Here is a 19,784-nt window from a genome sequence, read left to right as displayed (position 1 = left end):
CCGAGTATGACCTCATCTGACCCTTGATGGACTTACTACTAGTAGTACAAAAGACATATCCCGGTAGAACCGCTACCTACGACTCTTGTAATGGCTCCGGGTCTAACAAGCAGGAAGAAGCCCTGCCAAGTACATTGCTACTACCCCCGGTCAAGTTGGCGAAGTGCTTCAAGTGAACTGTCGATGGTTCCTGAAAATTCCTTCGGGTCACAAATCCACCCATATCAAGCACCAAGCTATGGTGCTCGGACCGGCCAGGTTGCAATTCGAGCTTTGGAAGGTATTCTGGATATTTCAGAGAATACCACAAAGCTCTGTTGGATCTAGAACCCGAGATAACTTGGGAAACTCTGTTTAGTTGAAGAACAGTCCTGGAGGAACTGATATAAGAAACCCGTGCGCGTTATGTGTCTAATTGCAGAGGCAATTTTCAGCTCGATTTTCTGTGCGTACTGCCGGCACAAAGAGGACAGACACAACCTACGTCTTTGAACTAGACGATATCCAGTGGAATGGAATTCTTGCTCATTATGTCTTTGGCCACCGGTCTATTACAAGTTACCCAGGCGTACGAACTCGCCATGTGGTCACGGTTCAGAACCAAACATATTCTGCTTATGGCTAAATGCCAGTGGAATACATCATGAAGGAATGTACTCAAGTGCTGTGTCCGCTGATAATTCTCTCACCATCGGCCTGCCTTACCTGTCACATATGCTCATAGTCCGGAGTCCTAATAAGACACAAAAGCATTGCTGGAATACATAGTGGCTCCAAGATGCTGTGAGATCAGATCACGGCCCCTGGTCACAAAATCCAAGCTGAAGAACTTGAACGCGGGTGCAAGGATCTTAGAGAATGAGTGCAACCTTGGGGGTTAATGATTTTCTCGAGAGCTAAACCTTGAAGATGCCCAATCAATCTCTTTTGCGAAAGGGAGGATCACGTTCTGCCGGGACCAGGTGTAGACCACCTGATCCTCCTTAGAAGATGTCACCATTTCTCTCACTCCTACACACACGTTAGTGATGTGACACATCAAACACACATTTCCATCCTCATTTTAGGTCCCCCTATCACGTTACACTCCCCGTAGCCTGATGGCACACTATTCTAGGGCTACCCCTGGTGTCCAGAGTCTCTTCATTTTTGCATACATTGGCCACGGGGAACTCAACTCGGTGGCTATGCAGGCGAAAACGACGTCCTGTTTACCTCAAACAATGACCCAGAGAGAAGAAATCAGCTGGCAAAGATTAAAAATGCAGCTATCTTGTCAGGTTCATATGGATGTCTTACTTTACCTTACTGCATATGAGAGTGACTACTACCTTCTTTTCCCATCATCTTCCATCACTATCTATTGATAGTTTTGTTGAATCATCACTAAATTTCGATACTGTTAGGTCACACGGTGGTCTAAAGATCAGACCAGCACGCCCTGTGTAGATAGATCTCTCTCACGCCTAGTAGAACTCCTTTCCTTCTCCACGCTTCCCATCACATGGTCCATCGCGTACGTAGACGTCGTTCCCTTCCCCCCACAACAGGTTATGACCCCTCACTTCCACTGAGCGACATCACGACATACAAGAAAGACCTCGCCGATCCTAGCGTCACCGGCACGAGTCAACGACTCACAAAAACAAAGAAAACTCGATCTCGAAAAAGTGAGAACAAAATCTCAAAACTCGATCCTCGAGCACCCCACCTCGAAACGACTTAGCAACACACCACTTGCGAACCAACTAGTCAGCTTCAAAGCAACACCAAAGAAAAAATCATGGCGACTGGCACTGGCGATGACCCAGATGGTTGGGGAGAAGAGCTTTTCAGGACTGACCCAGATTGAATACAAGCGGAATTCTTACCAAAAACAACAGTCACGTTCACACGCATGAAACACACACTGCAGAAGAATGGCAAAGTAACCTTCGAAGAATGGGACATGGACCTACGGACCCCGCTGTCCACAGACGGTATCTTAGACCTGATCAGTTCAAAGCTACGCCGCCCTTCAAAGGAGAACACAACAAAGGAGAACACAACAAAGGAGAACACAACAAAGGCCAACAACTGGAGAAAGATGTCAACTGCCACAGCACGCTGGCTCTGGGAGAACATCAGCAAAGACCTACAGAGAAGAATCACAGCTAACGCTTCCCATACATGGTCCATCGCGTACGTACACGTCGTTCTCTTCCCCCACAACAGATACAGATGCTGAGCCAATAGAAAAAGACACTTGGATATGTCGTCGGCGATGTGAAATACAGATCCCGGAAAGAGGCCATAGAGGCAGTCTCCTACCTTCCTCGAGCATTTCAGTATCAAACCCTCGTTCGGCCGAGGAATTATAGGCAGAGTAGTATGAGGCCAGGAAGCTCTGTGATCTCATGGGCACACCATCCAGGCAGCTTCAAAACAATAAATACCAAAAGAAAGCAGACCTTGGGGAAAGGAATTTACTCATGAACCCTGGCAATATGGTACGAGTCGACGGGAGATAGACTCGATCTGCCTACCATGGCGCCTTCTTTACAGCTATTGAGGTTGTGACGTGCCATTTTGAAAACTTGAGAATATTCTAAGTCCACCAATTTGGGTGTTGGCCGAAGCTACTTTACAGTATGATATTGATGATGGAGAGGATGACACCCAAGGAGGCACTTCAAAGTGTCTCAGCGCACAGCAGTTCTTTGCTTATTATCTCTTCAAGCGGCCCGGTGAGTTCAATACCCTACACCATGGAGGCATGTTATATCAACAGCTCCTGGTGGACCAGTATGCAAGTATTGTACAGGCGCGGTTAGAGTGGCTCCGCTTCCACCAGCCTGAGATCCGAGCGGACACATACGCCAACCTGAGAACAGCCATCGATACAGCAACTACGGATGGGGCGACAGGTTCATCAGAATTCGACGAGAGGTTCATCCTCCCAGCGTCATACACCGGCAGTCCAAGTTTCATGTGGAAAATTCGCCAGAACGCATTCGCGATAGCATTTGTCCTTGGTCCATCGGCTCTGTTTATCATGATGACAGGAAACTCCGCGTGGCAGGAGGTTGAAGCTGAAATTGAGGACAGTCAGAAGCCTCTAGACCGGGCAGACATCATCTCATGGGGTTTTCAGCAGAAGAAGCAGCAGCTCTTCCGTGAAATCCAGGAGAAGGAGATCTTCGGGACATGCACTGGTCGTTTCTCAACCATTGAGTATCAGAAGCGTACCTTGACGCATATTCACCTTATGGTTTTTTGGCGAACTATCTGAACTTTGTAACACCTGCATGATGGTTGGGACACGGCTCAAGTTGCGGAAGTTTCTCCACGACTGTCGCTGAAAACAGCGCGTCTAAATGGCTCTCACGGAAAAGGAAACAGATCTAAAGTTTGGCAAATTTGAACCTGGAATCATTCACGAACGAAAGAGGACTTCGCAGGTCAAGCTCCCGCTCCGAAGGCTCAGGCAAACAAAACTCTCGTTTGCGAGAGCGAATCCCTAGTGGCCAGCATTACTGGACCCGTCCCCAGAAGCCGCTGAATGGTAGCCATCAATGGAAGAACAAGCCACGAAATTGGAAAAGACGGACGCCTGGATGGATGTTAGCGAATGACATGGAAATGTGGAAATCAGGAAATGACCGACCGCGCGTCTGATTCATCTACTACTAAAAGTGCTGGGGATGAAACTTTGAACACAGGAACTGTCCATGTTCTCCGAGTAGTATAATTCGAAGATCATGTATCTGCAATAAAGAAACCCGATCAGATTACTTGCAGATGGTACGACATCCGCACGAGATCTGGAAATAGGTCAAATAGATCAAGAGCCCTTTATAAGTGGTCAATGTCGATTTGGAATTCATGCGCTGGGCATAGCAGAGTCGGATATAGCATAAGCTCCGTCCTACAAGAAGGACCCCTGGCAGACTCTCACTCATATTAGTACACAGCTATCAACCTGCATAATGGATCTGCGCAGGAGTTCCCTATCTAGATTGACTGCCGTGTACAGTTCGATCCAAGTAGTCCCCATTTTATCCAGGCAGACTGGTGCTGGGACGCCATGGTTACCTTTTGCGATGGAGGCTGGACAGGACGCCCAGTCGTACTACGACCACTGTCGAATTGATGGACAGATGTTGTTACGTACGTGTGTGAATGCAGAACATCGCCCTCTCAATGAACAAATGTTCACGTTCAGAAAACCTTGCCAGAATTCCGATATTGGAGTCGCTATAGCGAAGTCTGCCAGATCAATACGTTTGCTACCCGAATGTGGAGCAGCGGGGGATTATCAACCTTCGGAGAACCAAGACAACCATTCCATACACTTGGACGAATCCGTGGTCAACACATCGCCGATCGTTGCCAGTCTCATATTAACGCGTGGCTGATCCAGAATCATACTAAATCGGATCGACATGGCTTTCCTTCAAGTTGGTGGACCAGAAAGAAGCTTCAAGTTCTAGCTGAATACGTATATCCATCTCACACACGAGCTTTCCGGGGTTCATGATGCAGAAAATGCTCTATGGTTCTCGCAGGAAATATGTTCAAGAGCATCGGGATAGAATGAGCGTCCTACATCTACACGAGTGTTGTTAAGGACAGCCATGTTATTACTATGAGTGAACTCTATGTCCTATTATGCTTAGTTCGAAGTTCGGGAGCTCCTAAACATGCACTACGATCACCAGAGCAATTATCATGATGTAGAAAGTCAATTACTACATAACAATTCTACCTAACCTTGGGGGCTACCATAACTTTAACATTTGAAGAGATTTCCAATACTACATACAACCTAGAGGAACGCGTAAAGTACGTAGTAGGTACCCATACATGTACTTAAAAAAATAAAGGTGTAGATAATCAGGCACTGTCAGAGGAAGTTGAAGGCATGACTTTCAGGTTCCGGTCTAACCAACTGCTAGTAACAATACTAGTAATACATCCAGATAACCATGCCAGCTGGGGAAGAACTTGAAAGCGCAGAGTTGGGTTATGTACACAGATAGTATATAGAAGATACAAGCTACAAAGCACAAGTTATGGTTTCATGAGGTATATTCATTGTGTCCCGTCCTAGGATCATTGAGAGTACACATGGGGAGAGCGTGAGAGAGCGTAACAGGGCAAGGAAACGATGGAGAGAGTGCACGAGTATCATGGTATAGGATTCGAGGAGTAAAAGGGTGGATATGTTCGAGAAGCGGAAAAAAGAGAACAGGGACAAGGACAAGGACATCTCAGGTAGAGAGGATGGAATCAGACAAACGAGGTAGGGGGGATATGAATGATGATATGCGCCGGCCATTGGGTAAGGCCATTTATAATGTTTCCAGAACAAGAAAGACAGAGAAAACTAGCATGAAGGAAAAGAAGGTAATGGGGAGAAACATGGGGGCCAAGGAGACATGATACATGGGATCTCGGAGGTAAGGTCCCGGAAAATCTTTATAACACGCTGTGAGGAGGAACGTAATCTCTGGAGGTCATCAAGGTTATTTGAAATGAAAACCGACCAGGTTGACTGTGCGTTCCTTCATTATGCAGCATGCAGGTTAAATTTGTAAACAAGGTGTGCCAAAAACGGACAAAAATATAGGAAGATATAGAACGCAAAGGAGAAAACGGAGAAAACGCTCAAGCGCGTAACATTTCATCGTAGAGGTGATTATCGTGTATTAGCCCGAGGATTAGAGCTGTGCCAACGATTGGGTAGGGAGTTGGGGATGGGGGTTTGATGCTAAAAAGGACATGGAGAGTCAAATCCTATTATTCCTCCATGCGGCCGAAAACACCATCGTCATCATCGTACGCGGAAGCTGCGCGATTGTCGAAATCGACATCTGCATTGCGACTGTGACGACGAGGTACAGAGGCCTTGGAGTCACCTCGGGGTCCACGCTCAGCCGACACCTTATATGACAGCGACGGGTTGAGCGAGACGGAGAGGAATAGGTCCGCGTTCGAGTCTCGGCGGTAGGCTTCGCTCATGGGTCCGGACTGGGTCAGAGCGGGGCTGAGGCTGCTACCCGGGTGGCTGCTGGAATCCAGATAACGAGCCGGCAGTGGAGGCACAGGGGGTACGTCCGAGGACATGGAGACTGGCCCTGTGCGGGGAGTTCCAAAGTTGCAGAGTCCAATCGCGGCAGCAAGATCAGCCTCGTCATCCTCGTGCAATCGGGTATCCGCTGTCGAAGGACGGGTGTCAACACTGGATTGACGGAAGTGCGAAAACGCGGGGGAGTGGAGTGGAGCGCTGTCATTGTAGGAGCTGGAGGGAATCGACTGGTAGGAGCGGGAGAAAGCCGAAGCATTGCTGACACTGGGTCGCTTGGTCCAGTTGGCCGGCATACCGGACATCTCGAAATCGTCGTCCTCTTCCTCATCCATCGGGGGTGGGGTGGTCTCGACGGAGCTGAGACCATCTCGCACATCCGAGGAGGCGTCTGGGGAAGCGGAGGAGAATTCGGAGTCGGCCTCGGGGGACTGTTCGGGATCGTCATGGTTCATGGTGACCAGCACCGTAGCAGCCTCCAATAGTTGCACCTGTTGGTGCTTGGAGATGAGTAGTTTCGAGGTAATAGCCCATGCCGGGTCGTGTTCCCACCTAAGGTACCACAAAAACAAAAATACGTCAACTAACTGCCAGCGATAGGGGGGGTAGGTGAATAATGATTTTGAAAAGGGGGAGGGATTTTGAAATGACCACGAGGGCGACCTGCACAGAGCCGACATGGCGCATATTCTCGATCGAGCGAAGAAGGGAGACGGCCGGCATTGGGGGGGATACACACATATGCTTGGACAAGCAACTGCCATGCTTATACCCTTTCCCGCAGCGTTCGCAACGGAGTTCTGCCGGGACACGCTTCCCCTCGGTCTTAGATTGAGCGCCTTCACTAGCACGGCGGTTTCGACCCTTGAGGGATTTAGTGTCATCGTCGGCGTCGGAGTTGCTGGGCGAGGCTTTACGAGCGACCGGCGGTTCCTGACTAGGACTGTTCACACTCCGCGACAAGTATGAACTAAACCCAGACGTGGCCCCGACCGAAGTGGATTCCAACCCCTTACGGCCCCCAAGACTACGGCGATGACCAGACATGGGGAGCGAAGAGGCGGACTCGCCTTCCTTCATTGAGGCGGCGATCGCGGCGGCGGCATTGGCAGCGGCAGTAGTGACACTCTTGCGGCGAGTCACTCGGTGATTAGCATTGACGGCCCCCAGCGAGATTGAGTGGGAATGTTGTCGTTGACTCGGGTTGGGAAGCGGACGTGAGAGGGACAATTCCTGTGCGAACACATGAGCCACATCATCAGTATTGAAACACGACCCGAACAACTCTCCCTCTCAACCCCCCCTCAATTGTCATTTTGCGGAGAAAAGACCAAGTTTCCCCCTCTCTATCCCACAGGGTGAAATCAATGGCATACCTTGAAAGAGGCCATTTTAAAGGACTTTCTGGCAATCGACTGATTTTTTGAAAGCCTTTAGAGTGGTGTATCGGGGTCAATTCCGGGTGGAAGTTGGTAGAAGCGGAGTTGATTCTCGGGTTGCGGGACTGAGTCAATATACCCGTTGTGTGTGTGTGTGTGTGTGTGTGTGTCCGAAGATAGGAGAGAGGTCCGAAGTGTATAGGTAAAGTTGGAACGAAAGAAGTATGTTAGTAGGAAGGTTGGGAAAGTAGAAGAGAGAGTATGAAGAGATTAAGATCCAAGATGGAAAGGAAATTCCATTAGAAAAAAAAAAGATAAAAAAAAAAAAGAAGAGAAAGGAAGGAGAACTGGTACAAGCCATCCGGTATGGTGTGGCCCACCAAAATCGCTCATTGCGCTTTGCGGGGGCTTTTCCCTTTGAGCATGCGGGGGGCGATCTTTTCTTTCGTACCACTTAGGAAACTGGGGCTTTTTTTTACGTATTCTATTTTGTCTTCTGTTTCTTTAATCATGCATGTTTCTTTGAAGGTGTATATTCTATAGCTGTTTTTTAAAAAAGGAGGCTCTATCGATGTTGTGTTGTGTGTGGTGCGTAAGGCCCTGGGGGATGATGCGATAACCATGGCTCCACTTCGCTACTGCGATGCCGGATCTCAGCTCACCCTGACTTGGAATACGGAGATCTCCAGTAGTGCTCCGGATAACACCAGATATCCAGATTGGAGTAAAATCTGATAATGAAAGGGGTCGAGGGAGTCAATGGTTATATAGAGTCCCTAGACAAAACCCCCTCCATTGACCTCCTTTGGGCGTTCCGGGAGTACAGGGCAAAGTTCAGGGTCTCCCGGGTTTGGGATTCCCAGGTACACCCATGGATCAAACCAGGTAGAACAAGAATGGGGAAAGAGGTCGTCTGGCCCCCAGAATCTTTGTTTTTCCAGAAGCGTCAACTTGAATTTGTTGGAAATCAACCTTGGGAAGTCTTAGGCAAAAGCATTCCAAACTGAAGAGTATATCTGTTGCCTGACGATCACCCGCCAGGATCACAGGGACAATGGACAAAATGGAACTGATTTCCTGACAAAACAGCCGGAGAGTACCGAGAGGTATGATTTGATGAGCTGAAGGTACGGAGTTCAAAGTACCAGGAGGTCATAACGTCCATCACGGACTCGTGGGCGATACGCACGAACAGACCCGATCACCTGCATGTATATAGACCGGTCTAGGACATTAAAATGTGGATCCCATGATGTCACCCGTTGAATGGGAACCGGGCAGTGGAACAAGGTGGAAAAGTGGACATTGTATGTTTAGTGTGTTAGTGTGGACACGGGCATGATAGGAGAAGTCACGGGATGAAGTCATTGATCAGGTGACATCCACTTAACAGGATATGAACAAGAGTATACCGGGTACTGATGCTGAATTCTACCATAGATCTCTCAGCTTGGAATGGATAGAATTAACTAATAATTACTATCAATTACTAATTAGTAATGGGGGCAAAATTATTTCTGTTTTCTCACCTGGGATTCCTTTCTATTTTAATTTCCAGCTCTATCGACGATCAGATCCCCTTGGTCGCATCAGCCCGCGCGCTAATGCTGCCCGAGAGGATCATTACTCCGTTCAAGGAGATTTAATTGAATCATTCTATTTTATTTTAATCTTAATACTTGGTCGGACTTCCCCCAATCAATTTGGCCCCTTCACTTACCATGGAAACCTGGCCTTTCTGGCACATTCCCCGGGCTGCATTCCTCCTAGAAACATGGTTTCCTGCGCCTGACAGGGGAGAGTGGCTGATTCCAAGATTGCCGATCTGAGCTGAGCTGAGCTTTGGTGTAAGGGGAAAAAAACAGCCCCGATCCACTATAACAATAGAAAAAGCCATATGCCCCTTGTAATAAATTGTCAGTAAACTAAAATTAAAATTAATGCCAAAAATAAATTATTCTAACAATGAACATGATATGCATCCCTCAATTGCTCAATTACTTTACTTAATTGCCCGATACAAACAATGCAAACACTCCCTGATAAGCCCTCAATTGTAACCCCATAGGCCCACTTCGGTACTCCATATTCCATACATTAGAAAAGCACAAAAAAAAAATAAAAGAGGAGAAGAGAGGGGAAAGGAAACATCCAAAGTTTACCAAGGACAAACCACGGGAACACCAAGACGAAACAGACAAAAGAACCAGGCAGGATCCGAGCAAGGAACAAGGATTCTCACCAATAACAAAGATTCCAGCCACAGGGTTAAAAGGCAACTATTCGAAACAAAGAACAAATCAATATTTACACACGCCATGCTTCAGTCTCGATTGCGCCCTCTTCCCCGCCGTCCCGTCATCCCTGTAGCAGATTCCCAAAACGCTGAATCCTTTTCCGATGAGGAGGCACCAGAAGACCATTTCGAGACTTTCCTCGCTCACCTCTTCCCTGATGACGTCTCCTCGTTTCACGGTGTTCCCGGTGAGCACTTACTTTACTCGTCGCCGCGCTATGGGGATCTAGATATTATGGTCCCTTCCTACCCGGAGAAAACTGAGGGGTCCAATACACTAGACGAGGATAGACAGCTCCAGGCTCATTTCTTGTGGAGTGCGGGGATGATAATTGCTGAGAGTGTGGAGTCTGCGGATGTACCTCAATCAGCACTTGCAGATACGGAAACTGACTCCGAGGATTCGAGTTTGAGAGAGATCTGGAGTGCACGCGGAGAAAGTGTATTGGAATTTGGTGCCGGTATGTACTAGTAATATTTCTTGTTTGTTTGTTTTATACATCTTCAATATCTCAATTGCAATGCAATGTTATTTTTATTTTGAGGTGTCCAATTCAAAACATTCCACTAACAATATCTCCAGGCGCTGCTCTCCCATCCCTAATCTGCGCTCTCGCAAATGCATCATCCATCACCGTAACAGATCATCCTTCCTCGCCATCCCTGTTAGGCGCTGTCAACTTCAACCTAACTCACAACCTACGATCTCGCAAGTGGGAGTCGGTTGGACCTGAAATATCTATCCATCCGCACCAATGGGGTATCCTATCCGATCCCTTCGCCATAGAAAATAAAGCGCGCTTCACTCGCATCATTGCCGCGGATTGTTACTGGATGCCCTTGCAACATGAGAACCTCTGTGAATCACTACAATGGTTCCTAGCGCCGGGTGGAAAAGTCTGGATGACGGCTGGTTTTCATACGGGACGTCCGATTGTGGCGAAATTTTTTGAGACGGCGAAGAAGTATGGATTGGCTGTTCAGTGTATCTGGGAGAGGGATTTGATTGGGGCGGACGGTACTGGTGAGGTTAGACGAGACTGGGTTCCTGTTAGGGAGGATGAGGGTCCTGAGAATCGGAAACGGTGGTGTGTTGTTGCTGTTTTGAAGAGGGAGAATGAGTAAGTACGAGGACTTTGAGAGAGGTTATGCATCATGATTAGCATTGGGGTTCTGCATAGCGGTTGACTTATTTGCATACGAAACTTATGATGATGAAGCATTGACCTATGAACATCCTACACTTCCTACTATAACATTGGATCAATTGATTGCTATGCTAGTTGTACACATCATATTTTACATTCGCTTTCTGCCCAGGTGGCGTTTTCTATTGCCAAGGATCAATCCATCTTCTCCACGTCCTTCTTCGATTCCACTCAAGTGCTACTACTAGTAATAGGACGGACTAGTAGACTCGGACATCTTAGACGCTGGACTAACCGGCTAATAACCCAAGGAATGTGTAATAATCAGGAAAGAAAGAGGTCACAACTCTCAATTGAAAGTACTAAATCTATATACTAAATGTAGATCATGAAGAACCAACAACCCTCTGAAAACACACCGTACAAACACCCTGACCCTCCTGTCCTCCAAATCTAAACCTGGGATACTCAACTCTCCCCCAAACAACCAATCTATCCTCTTCCCCTTCAACAGAGCCCACAGGTCCAGTAAACCACTTCACCAGTTCCTCCTCTGTCCAATTACAGCTCGTGACCATTAAGAACCCGCCTTTCCGTAACAATCTCCGCACAATATCAGGGTACCGTTCACAAACTCGGGTGTCTTTCGCATCTCCCGCTAACGAGATCGCATCAAAAGTTCCCTTATCAAGGACCATATCAAATCCTCCAGTTTGGTATGGGAACCAGGATAACGTCTCCTCGGTATTAGAGATTGAGATTGCAGTTCCAGTAGGAGAGAGCGTAGCTTTTGAAGAGAGGATATCCCATTCCTCGAAGATAATAGGTTGAGGGGAACCACTTTCACCATTCTCATCCTGATTCTCCTCGCCATCTTCAGATTCAGATTCATCCTCAGATTCAGAATCACTTCGATAAGCAGAATGACCTCGTGAACGCTGTAACTCCCTCGCTAACTCAACACTTTGTGCAGAGTAATCCACACCAACCATCATCCCATGAAATCCACCCTTCTTCTGTAGAAGCGCGAGCATACTTCCATTTCCAGTGCCCAGATCAAGGATACTTGGTGCGGTTGAGGGTTTATTCCGTGGTGAAAGAGGGAATGAGCGACGGGTTAGGAAATTAAGGACTTTTTGGGGTGCGTTATGTTCTGAGAACCAGGATGTACCTGGATCGTCTTCGTCGTTTATGTCATCGTCTTCTTCGTCGCTTTCGCCGGCGTTTGTGGAGTCGGCGGTTGGGGTTTCGTTGGAGATGTGGGCTAGAGTACGGGCGTAGTAATTTTCCCAGCTTTTGAATGTTAGTTTTTTGTTTTCTAAATTGGGACGGTATGATTTTGGATCAATTGGATGTTTGGGTGGTGAGTTGTATGTTTTATCTCAAGGTGGGGTGGAGGGGTAATGATGGATATGCAGGCAACTTGAAGATCGGGGACTTGGATTCGGATGCAAAAGATTGGGGAATCGCATTGATACTGACTAGTCTTTGGAGCCTAGCTCACTAGGTGAGAGGTAGACAGGGTGGGCGTCGTCAGCCATTGCGTGAGGTTGTTGGACTTGGAGAAAATTTGCGGATGCGGAGATCTTATCGATTGTGAGTATCCATGGCTCGTTCTTACCCACTTTCTACTCCATACTACATACAACCAGTATAAGATCGATTTACATTGACTACACTGAAAAGATTGAGGTTAAAATAGTCCATTTCTATTAAATTGCGCACAGGGGGTATTTGTCATTCCTTCAATCCGCCATATCCAGTACACCACTTGGTCACGGATGAACGGATCACAAAACATCGAGATAAAAAGAAACAAAAACGAAGGCTTGTCCGAGACAAGAAGTGTCAAAGAGAGTGAAAGAGAAAAAAGCGAAAGTTCTTGTTGGGGATAGCCCAGTCAATACCATAGATATGGTGAAGGGCCAAGTCGTCCTCCGCAATAATATTACATTTATCGGACTCGAAGAAGATAAAGAAGTCTTCTCGAGAAACCATAGGTGTAAGCCATTTGCGTTTTCTTCCGTGACGCCGGAAATGAACAAATGACGCAAGAAACGAAGATATGAAAAAAATGGAAACGGAAATAATAGCGATGGCGACCGACATGTGAAGCTAGGGCGTCACAAGCGGGAGTTGGGTATGATGTTGAAAATGGGGAAATTGTTAAAAAGCGATGAATGCGACAGCAAAGCCCGCTTTGGTCATGGAATCATCAAAACCAGTCAAGGTAAGGGGTATGAGACTGGATCAAGAATATGTTGAGAAAAGATAGCCAAAACGAAGAGGCCAAAAGGTGGAAATGAATGGTCCCTCAAATTAGGGACCATGGAAAGACATGCAAAATGTCAGGGTCGTGGAATCGTTGCAAGCCATCCCTTTGTTCTTCTCTGATTCAGAAGAAAAAAAGGGAAATGGCAATAATATTACAGGAACTCATCAATGTTCCTCATGATCATCCGCTCGCCTCCTGCTGGAGGAGATCGAGGGTCTGCCGTTTCCTCTGCATAGTTCACTGAGCTGGAACGGTCTGCCACTCGATCAATTCGAGTAAACTGAGGTATAACCGGGGGAGGGGACAAGAAACCCGAAGTTCTCGGGGAGAAAAGTCCAACGCCCAAATCAGGGGCATCACGCACATACACATGCGTTTGGACTAGTGGGTCACAGCTGCTCACATTGCGTGGAAATCCTCGTGGACGACCAGGAGCAGGCTCCACAGACTGGAACTTTTGTCTGAATGGTAGAGGACGCGGCGACAAGCTACGCTTAGGCGACCTCGCACCGTTATCACTAGTCTTGGGTCGGGCCGGGCTTGAAGGGGGAAGATTCAATCCACCCATCGAAGGAATCGGCGCCAGGCCGCGGAAAGGAGGCCGAGAAGTCTCTTCCCTCGCAGCTCGCTCTTCACGGAGGAACTGCGGTTCAGAGCTTCTTCGGCCACCTTGAAACCACTCCGCCGGAGCAGGCCGCGAGGATGATCCGCGCTGCAAGTGACCGCGGAAATCCGTGAGCTGATAAATCAGACTCATGTTTGGCCCGACCCATTGACTGCGACTCTTAACCGCTTCGTACATGGAGTTAAAGTCCATGTGACGGTTCTTGTACAGTCCATACGCAATTACCAATGATGCTGATCTACTAGCGCCCAACTGGCAGTGGATCAGAACCTTCTTACCCTGGGAAATTCGCTCATCAATAAGCTCACACAGGGGTAGTAAATCATCCAAAATCTCAGAGTTGTGGTCCCAACCGACATGGAGGTATTCAGGTATCGCGGCGGATTTGGGAGTAGGAAGGGATGGGGTAGGAGTTGCTGATTCAGAGTCTGGCTGGAACTCAAAAGCGGATTTGAAAGATATCTCGGACATAGCGGTCTGAGGATCGTCAAAAGAGAAGCGTTTTGAGGCCATGGATGCGTTGCGCCAGGCGCTCATCACGGTATCATTTCGCTCCTCCTTATCCTTGTTAAAAGGGTTCCGAACTTCCTTGGCCACGTTGATCACTGTATCAAACTTGGATGCCTCCTCGGCGGTCGGTTCCAAATAAAGATAAACACCGGTATCATAGATGAGAATGGGGCCATCGGGATAGCCGCGGTCTTTCTTCTTGGTCGATTCGCGAGAATCAAGGTGGTCATCCTCTTCATCCAGACCGGGGAGAACGCGGTGGCAGATCGTGGGGTCATCATCGGGGATTGAAGCCAGGGAAGTCTTGATATCTTCAGAAAAGGCAGCAGAGAATCGACGCGTGCTTTGGTGTGAGATTGGGCGAGGCAGCTGCATACCACCTTGAGGACCAAAGGAGGGCGAAGCGAACGATGCTAAGGAAGGAGAGGATTCGGCATGACGGAGAGATTGGAGTCCCAGAGATGGAGTCGGGGGTACCAGGTCGGCTCCAGAGAAAGATTGCTTGAACGAAGGAGTTTGAATGGTGAGATTGGCCGGACGACGTCGGTTGCTCTTTTGGGGGATCTGAATTGGAGATGGCGGGGCAGAAAGCCCGTGTGACGACGATGTCTCCACCAAGGGCGCGGTCGCGATAGGAGGTCGAGATTGAGATGGTGGGGGCATTCGCAACGACAAGTTCTTTAAATTACGCGCGCGCCGACCTGGTGAAGGTGGACGCGCCGTTTTTGGTCCTGGAAACAAGCGGGAGTCTGCTGACATGGTCGGTCTAGCAACTTCGAAAGCGTGAGTAGGAGGTGTGAATTTCGGATACGATAAGGGCATTGCCGAGGGGGATTCGGGAGAGGAACTAGGAGAGATATCCCCACCGGAGGGTGAATCAAAGGGAGAGATCGTAGTAGTTGGGGAGGATTCAGTAGAGGCAGAGGCAGAGGAGGAAACACTTTCGCGATGAACGGGAAGTCGCCGCGTAGGAAATTGAGGTGAAGCATGCAAGTGGCAGCCTGATGATTCTTCTTCAAATCGAGGAGGCAGACCACCATAGACGGACATAAATGAAGGAAACGAGTCCAGGAAGGACGGTGGACTTGTTTGTACCGGCATGATTTGGGAGAATATGAGGGGATAATGAAACGCGATTCCCCGTCTTCGTCGAGGCGGTTGAGATGCACGTATCCACGAAACTATAGAAGCATTCGGCTTTTTCTTCTTCTTTTTGCTACCGGCGCAAATTGGGTACTTCAAGGCACAGGGTTATATTCTGCCTTGTCTTTTAAACGGTTAGTTTTGAGGTTTCTTCACTTCTTTAATGACGCAGGTCCAGAATGCAAGGGCTGAGATCAATGATCTGCGATAATGACCACTGCGACGAAACATAGCCAGGCACGAGTCTCATAAGATGAAACAAGAAACAGGGCTGAACCGATAAAGGGGAGAAGATGCAATGAAAAAGCATGGGCGAAATCCAGGTATCGGATGTATAGAGAGAGTGCCTCACATACCAAGTCGCAAGCCACCCGGAAGATCAGTGCCACTTGTGGGTATAGTTGAAAAATATTGGGGAATGTCGAGATGGTTATAAGATGTAATCGACTCGTATGAAGCTATATAAAAGGCGAATGAAGGAATGACCAGAGAATTGAAAGCGAAGAGGATCGAGAGCCCAAAAATTGGGGGCGAGGGGTGTGGATTCGGGGGATTCGGGGGGGATTCCAAGATTCCAAGATTCCAAGATTCCAATGTTCCTCCGGGGAACAAATGTTGAAAGAGAGTGTGTGTGATGTAGTAAAAGTAGGAATTCCCTTTGGAAGAGAAATCAAATAAAATAAAAAGGTCGAGATCAAGAGGGAGATCGTGAAGGAGAGAGAAAAGGAAATATAGGGCAAGAGGGAAGTTTGGACCCTTACTGGTTTTATTTAGATGGGACACTACTATGGGACTACCTATGGTATGGGACTATGGGACTACTCCGTACTCAGTACACGACTTTTTTTTTACCCACCAACACACATGTTGGTCCTGATACATGTTAGAGATGTCCGATTTCAGACGGTAATTACTTCAAGTGGAGTTAGGGGGCGCCGATCCAAGTACTGTGCGTCCACTTCACTCTTACACCAATCATATATCCAATCGTATGGACTGTCACCAATCATTCTCACTTATGGAGCTCTAATTTTAGCCGCCGGGGGCGTTCACTACTACTGCGTCGGCGTCAAATGCACGTAGGTGAGAGGCCCTTCCCCCCATCCCGAAGTGATCAAGCTGCGTGCCCAGGTGAGAATAATCAGTATCTATGTATAGCTCATTACGAGTTGACTTTTCAAATGTTTTTTTTTGATTCTAACTATTACTCTCAGGAACTCTACTCGGTACTCCATAGGTATTCCTTGTGTACTCCCCATTACACTTCACAGTGTCCTCGGTACGGAGTACTCTATACTGAATTTATTGAATTTACTGAATTGCGTGCGAATAGCACACAATTTCTCGTCAAAACACCAAACGAAATCTAACCCGGGTTCCACTCTCAGTCCCACATCGCTCAAAACTCAGCCTTGAGAGTATTTCACAGTTCCAATGTTGACTACCATTGGATCAGATTCCTCCCGAGCTTACCTAGAACAGTTTATCTCTGGTTAGAAAAGTACATTAACCAGAGACTAAGTGGAGAAGGTTAAATCTCGACGATCTTTGTGTGGCGAAGAAAATTCCAGTAAACTCCCGAAAAGAAAACAAAACAAAACCGGAATTGAAGGACGGGAGAAAAGGTGGAGATCAACTGCGTGTCGGGGGCGCAGGGCTCTTTGATTCAAGAAATTCCAAATTCGGTCCTATCCGACCCGTCGAAAGTGCACGGTTCTCTGTTCACACGGGTGAACGGTGGGCAGATGAAGTTGGGAACCATGGATGAAGGTTATGATCATACCCAGAGATGGTCATGATTAGTGTGATACTATGAGTATTCCTGTCAACACTGTCACTGTCACTGTCAACTCAGTCCACTCACACTTGAATAGATTCATGTGCACCATTGGAAACATTATGTCTTCCAGGCTGACTGTCTAATTCATTGCATCTGAAACCCCGCAGGCCAGAGGATCTCACCAGATTCTGAAACACACCAGACTTACACTAGTCTACGCTAGTGTCTCCTGAGTGGAGTCTTCCTTACACGGAGTATATCCGGGACGATCACTTGCTCAGCTGGTTTCCTCCACATTTTGACAATGACTTCATTCCAGAGCCTCCGAAAGGGAGAGACAAACCCCCATTGCACATCAATATTCAATAGTTCAAGCCTTAAATTCAATAGTTGGGAGATCATTGAATCTCAAGGACAATCAATAGATCGGGGAAACAAAAGAACAAGGAAGAAACAGGTAGTGATCAACCTGGAATTCCATTTCCCACGTGGAATTTCGCTCTGAAACTTGGTCCGTTCCAACATTTGAAGGATTCAAAAGTGGTCCCTACATGAAATATCCATGAGAAATTTGGGAAATTTGGCACTACAAGTGATGAAGAAGATCTGCACTCATGTCACGGTGCTGGAGAACAATCTCACTGCAGATAATGTATACACTCTGTACTCCGTGTACTTGAGTACATAGAAAAAGCCACTACAAAGTGTACTTCTCCGTACAGGGTACTTCGGAGTACATATTCTCATGAAATTAGGTCTCATCCTGGAGGATTTTATGTATTTTTAATGTTACTAAATCAGTTCAGGATTCACTATCAACAATTTTGAATCATGTTAATCTTCAAATATTCAAGTTCCCCCCAGGTTCTAGTTCTAATGTTAGTTTCAGACACTATGTATCAAGTAAATTGACACGGAGTACAGACTTCAGTTCCTGCCGCATGAACGCAACCTGTTTCATCAACCTTCTAAAAATAAGTGGTCACGGCTGACGTTGACTCCTGGTTTCGTGTCCGTTTCGGCTGATTTATTTCATCTTGTTGGCTTGGCTTCGTTGTATTTATTTATTGGCCAAAAAACAGCCGCTGGAACAGGGGGTTCTCTGGCCAACCATCGTTGCCATCGTGAGTATCTCAGCTGTGTATCATATTTACTCGGCTATGGAGAACTTGAACACTCGATCCATATCTCTTGAAGCACTCCAATTTTAATATATCACTCTATCTCCAGGGCTGTCAGTGGATGTCGTTCACTCATCCCGTGGTTCTGTTTATATTGGTACATCGTACCGAGTCCCCACCTCTACTCATCGGGGTAAGGCTGTTTCAGCAAGCGACGCCTTAACCATCTATTCCGACTCGACTTCCCGCAATAACAAACAGTGGAAAATATTGATCTAGGGAGACTGGGAAATCACTATCCAAATGTCCACTCTTACCCTGAGTCTTGTGCCGACGCCACTGCACATGTAGACAGAGCCACATCCTTGACTAAGAGTCCCAGAACCGCCACAGTCATTACTGGTAGCTGAAACAAGCTCCATCATGCGAATCCAATCTCCAGCTCTAGATTGTTGTGGCGTCTTCATTTTACAAATTGAAGCTATCCATCTACTGCCGAATAATCTCCGGTGGCAACCAATCGATGGCAGTGTTGAACACTGAGTACATCTCACAACCTCCATCACGATGGAGTCGCATCGGGGACCCTTCCACTTTTCCCTCCTCGGTGACCATTCAGTTCCTCAACAGATCTCTCAAGAATCTTGATCTCCACCAGCTGCAGGGTAAACCTCCTCCAGGGCTTTCTTACTGGATCTACCGTGAATTCCTGGGGACACCACGTGGAAAAGGAATCCACTCAGGAAGAAGCCGGAGCTAAGAGATTTCAAGTTGAGTCTTTTCAAGCTTCGAGTGTTCTATGTTGATTATACAGGATCCATATTAATGTGGCCCGTTTGAAGTTATTCCATGGATCGATACTATGGTTCCATGGGTCCCTTATTTTGCTGGGAACGAGAGAGAAAAAAACATTCAGGTTGACAGATCAGTGAGTTCAACGGTTTAACATGAAAATTTAGCTTTGAATAGTCTGATAATATTACATATAACAGATCACTCGAACCCGGATATCAGTATCAACTATACTCCAAGTTAGGGCTGTTTATTTACCCCAGTACTCCGTATACTCCGTATATCCATCTCATTCGGGTTGAACTCGGACTCGGAGTTCACTCACTTAACATTCAAATGTTTGACATAAATAAATATTCCGAATAAATCGATCTGTCATAATCAATTCAGAACAATTAAAATGAGAGGATCCACGTCAAACGGGTCTCGTCCACAACAAAATTTTCAAATTCCCAGCCACTCTATATCTCTGGGTCCATATGGGGGCCTGTTCTGGATTGTGTGTAAATAATCTTGAGCACTGGTAATATTATCAAAACAACTGAAATTTTAATTCTCGATCTGGATCTTTTTTTTTGAGTCCCAATATTCAATCCTAGAATTATCTGCAGTGATCCACGATCATCATGCATACATATGCGTGACTTC

General features: G+C 47.1%; 5 protein-coding genes across 5 annotated transcripts; 2 read left to right on the top strand and 3 right to left on the bottom strand.

Annotated features, from left to right (window-relative positions):
- Positions 1–1,897: 1,897 nt before the first annotated feature.
- Positions 1,898–3,271, top strand: N7483_000216 (uncharacterized protein; the record flags this gene model as incomplete). The annotated part of the gene is made up of 2 exons (XM_057083654.1): positions 1,898–2,181; positions 2,593–3,271. 2 exons carry the CDS (start codon positions 1,898–1,900, stop codon positions 3,269–3,271), a joined length of 963 nt encoding a protein of 320 aa, XP_056949803.1.
- A 2,510-nt stretch (positions 3,272–5,781) lies between these two features.
- On the bottom strand, positions 5,782–7,458 carry N7483_000215 (putative C2H2 finger domain protein; the record flags this gene model as incomplete). Its single annotated transcript, XM_057083653.1, has 3 exons — positions 5,782–6,654; positions 6,719–7,300; positions 7,444–7,458. The coding sequence occupies 3 exons, from the start codon at positions 7,456–7,458 to the stop codon at positions 5,782–5,784; spliced, it is 1,470 nt and encodes a 489-aa protein (XP_056949802.1).
- A 2,306-nt stretch (positions 7,459–9,764) lies between these two features.
- On the top strand, positions 9,765–10,867 carry N7483_000214 (putative nicotinamide N-methyltransferase; the record flags this gene model as incomplete). The annotated part of the gene is made up of 2 exons (XM_057083652.1): positions 9,765–10,203; positions 10,326–10,867. 2 exons carry the CDS (start codon positions 9,765–9,767, stop codon positions 10,865–10,867), a joined length of 981 nt encoding a protein of 326 aa, XP_056949801.1.
- Positions 10,868–11,276: 409 nt separating this feature from the next.
- Positions 11,277–12,431, bottom strand: N7483_000213 (putative S-adenosylmethionine-dependent methyltransferase; the record flags this gene model as incomplete). Its single annotated transcript, XM_057083651.1, has 2 exons — positions 11,277–12,183; positions 12,373–12,431. The coding sequence occupies 2 exons, from the start codon at positions 12,429–12,431 to the stop codon at positions 11,277–11,279; spliced, it is 966 nt and encodes a 321-aa protein (XP_056949800.1).
- An 885-nt stretch (positions 12,432–13,316) lies between these two features.
- dspD (putative protein-tyrosine phosphatase) lies at positions 13,317–15,401 on the bottom strand (the record flags this gene model as incomplete). Its single annotated transcript, XM_057083650.1, has 1 exon — positions 13,317–15,401. One exon carries the CDS (start codon positions 15,399–15,401, stop codon positions 13,317–13,319), a length of 2,085 nt encoding a protein of 694 aa, XP_056949799.1.
- Positions 15,402–19,784: the final 4,383 nt, after the last annotated feature.

The sequence above is a fragment of the Penicillium malachiteum genome (assembly GCF_028827825.1).
Source record: "Penicillium malachiteum strain IBT 17515 chromosome Unknown utg000001l:1.0-8184562.0:1.0-8186909.0, whole genome shotgun sequence".
Taxonomy (NCBI): domain Eukaryota; kingdom Fungi; phylum Ascomycota; class Eurotiomycetes; order Eurotiales; family Aspergillaceae; genus Penicillium; species Penicillium malachiteum.
The sequence above is the reverse complement of the archived record's forward strand: the minus strand, read 5'-3'. Positions and strand labels throughout refer to the sequence as shown.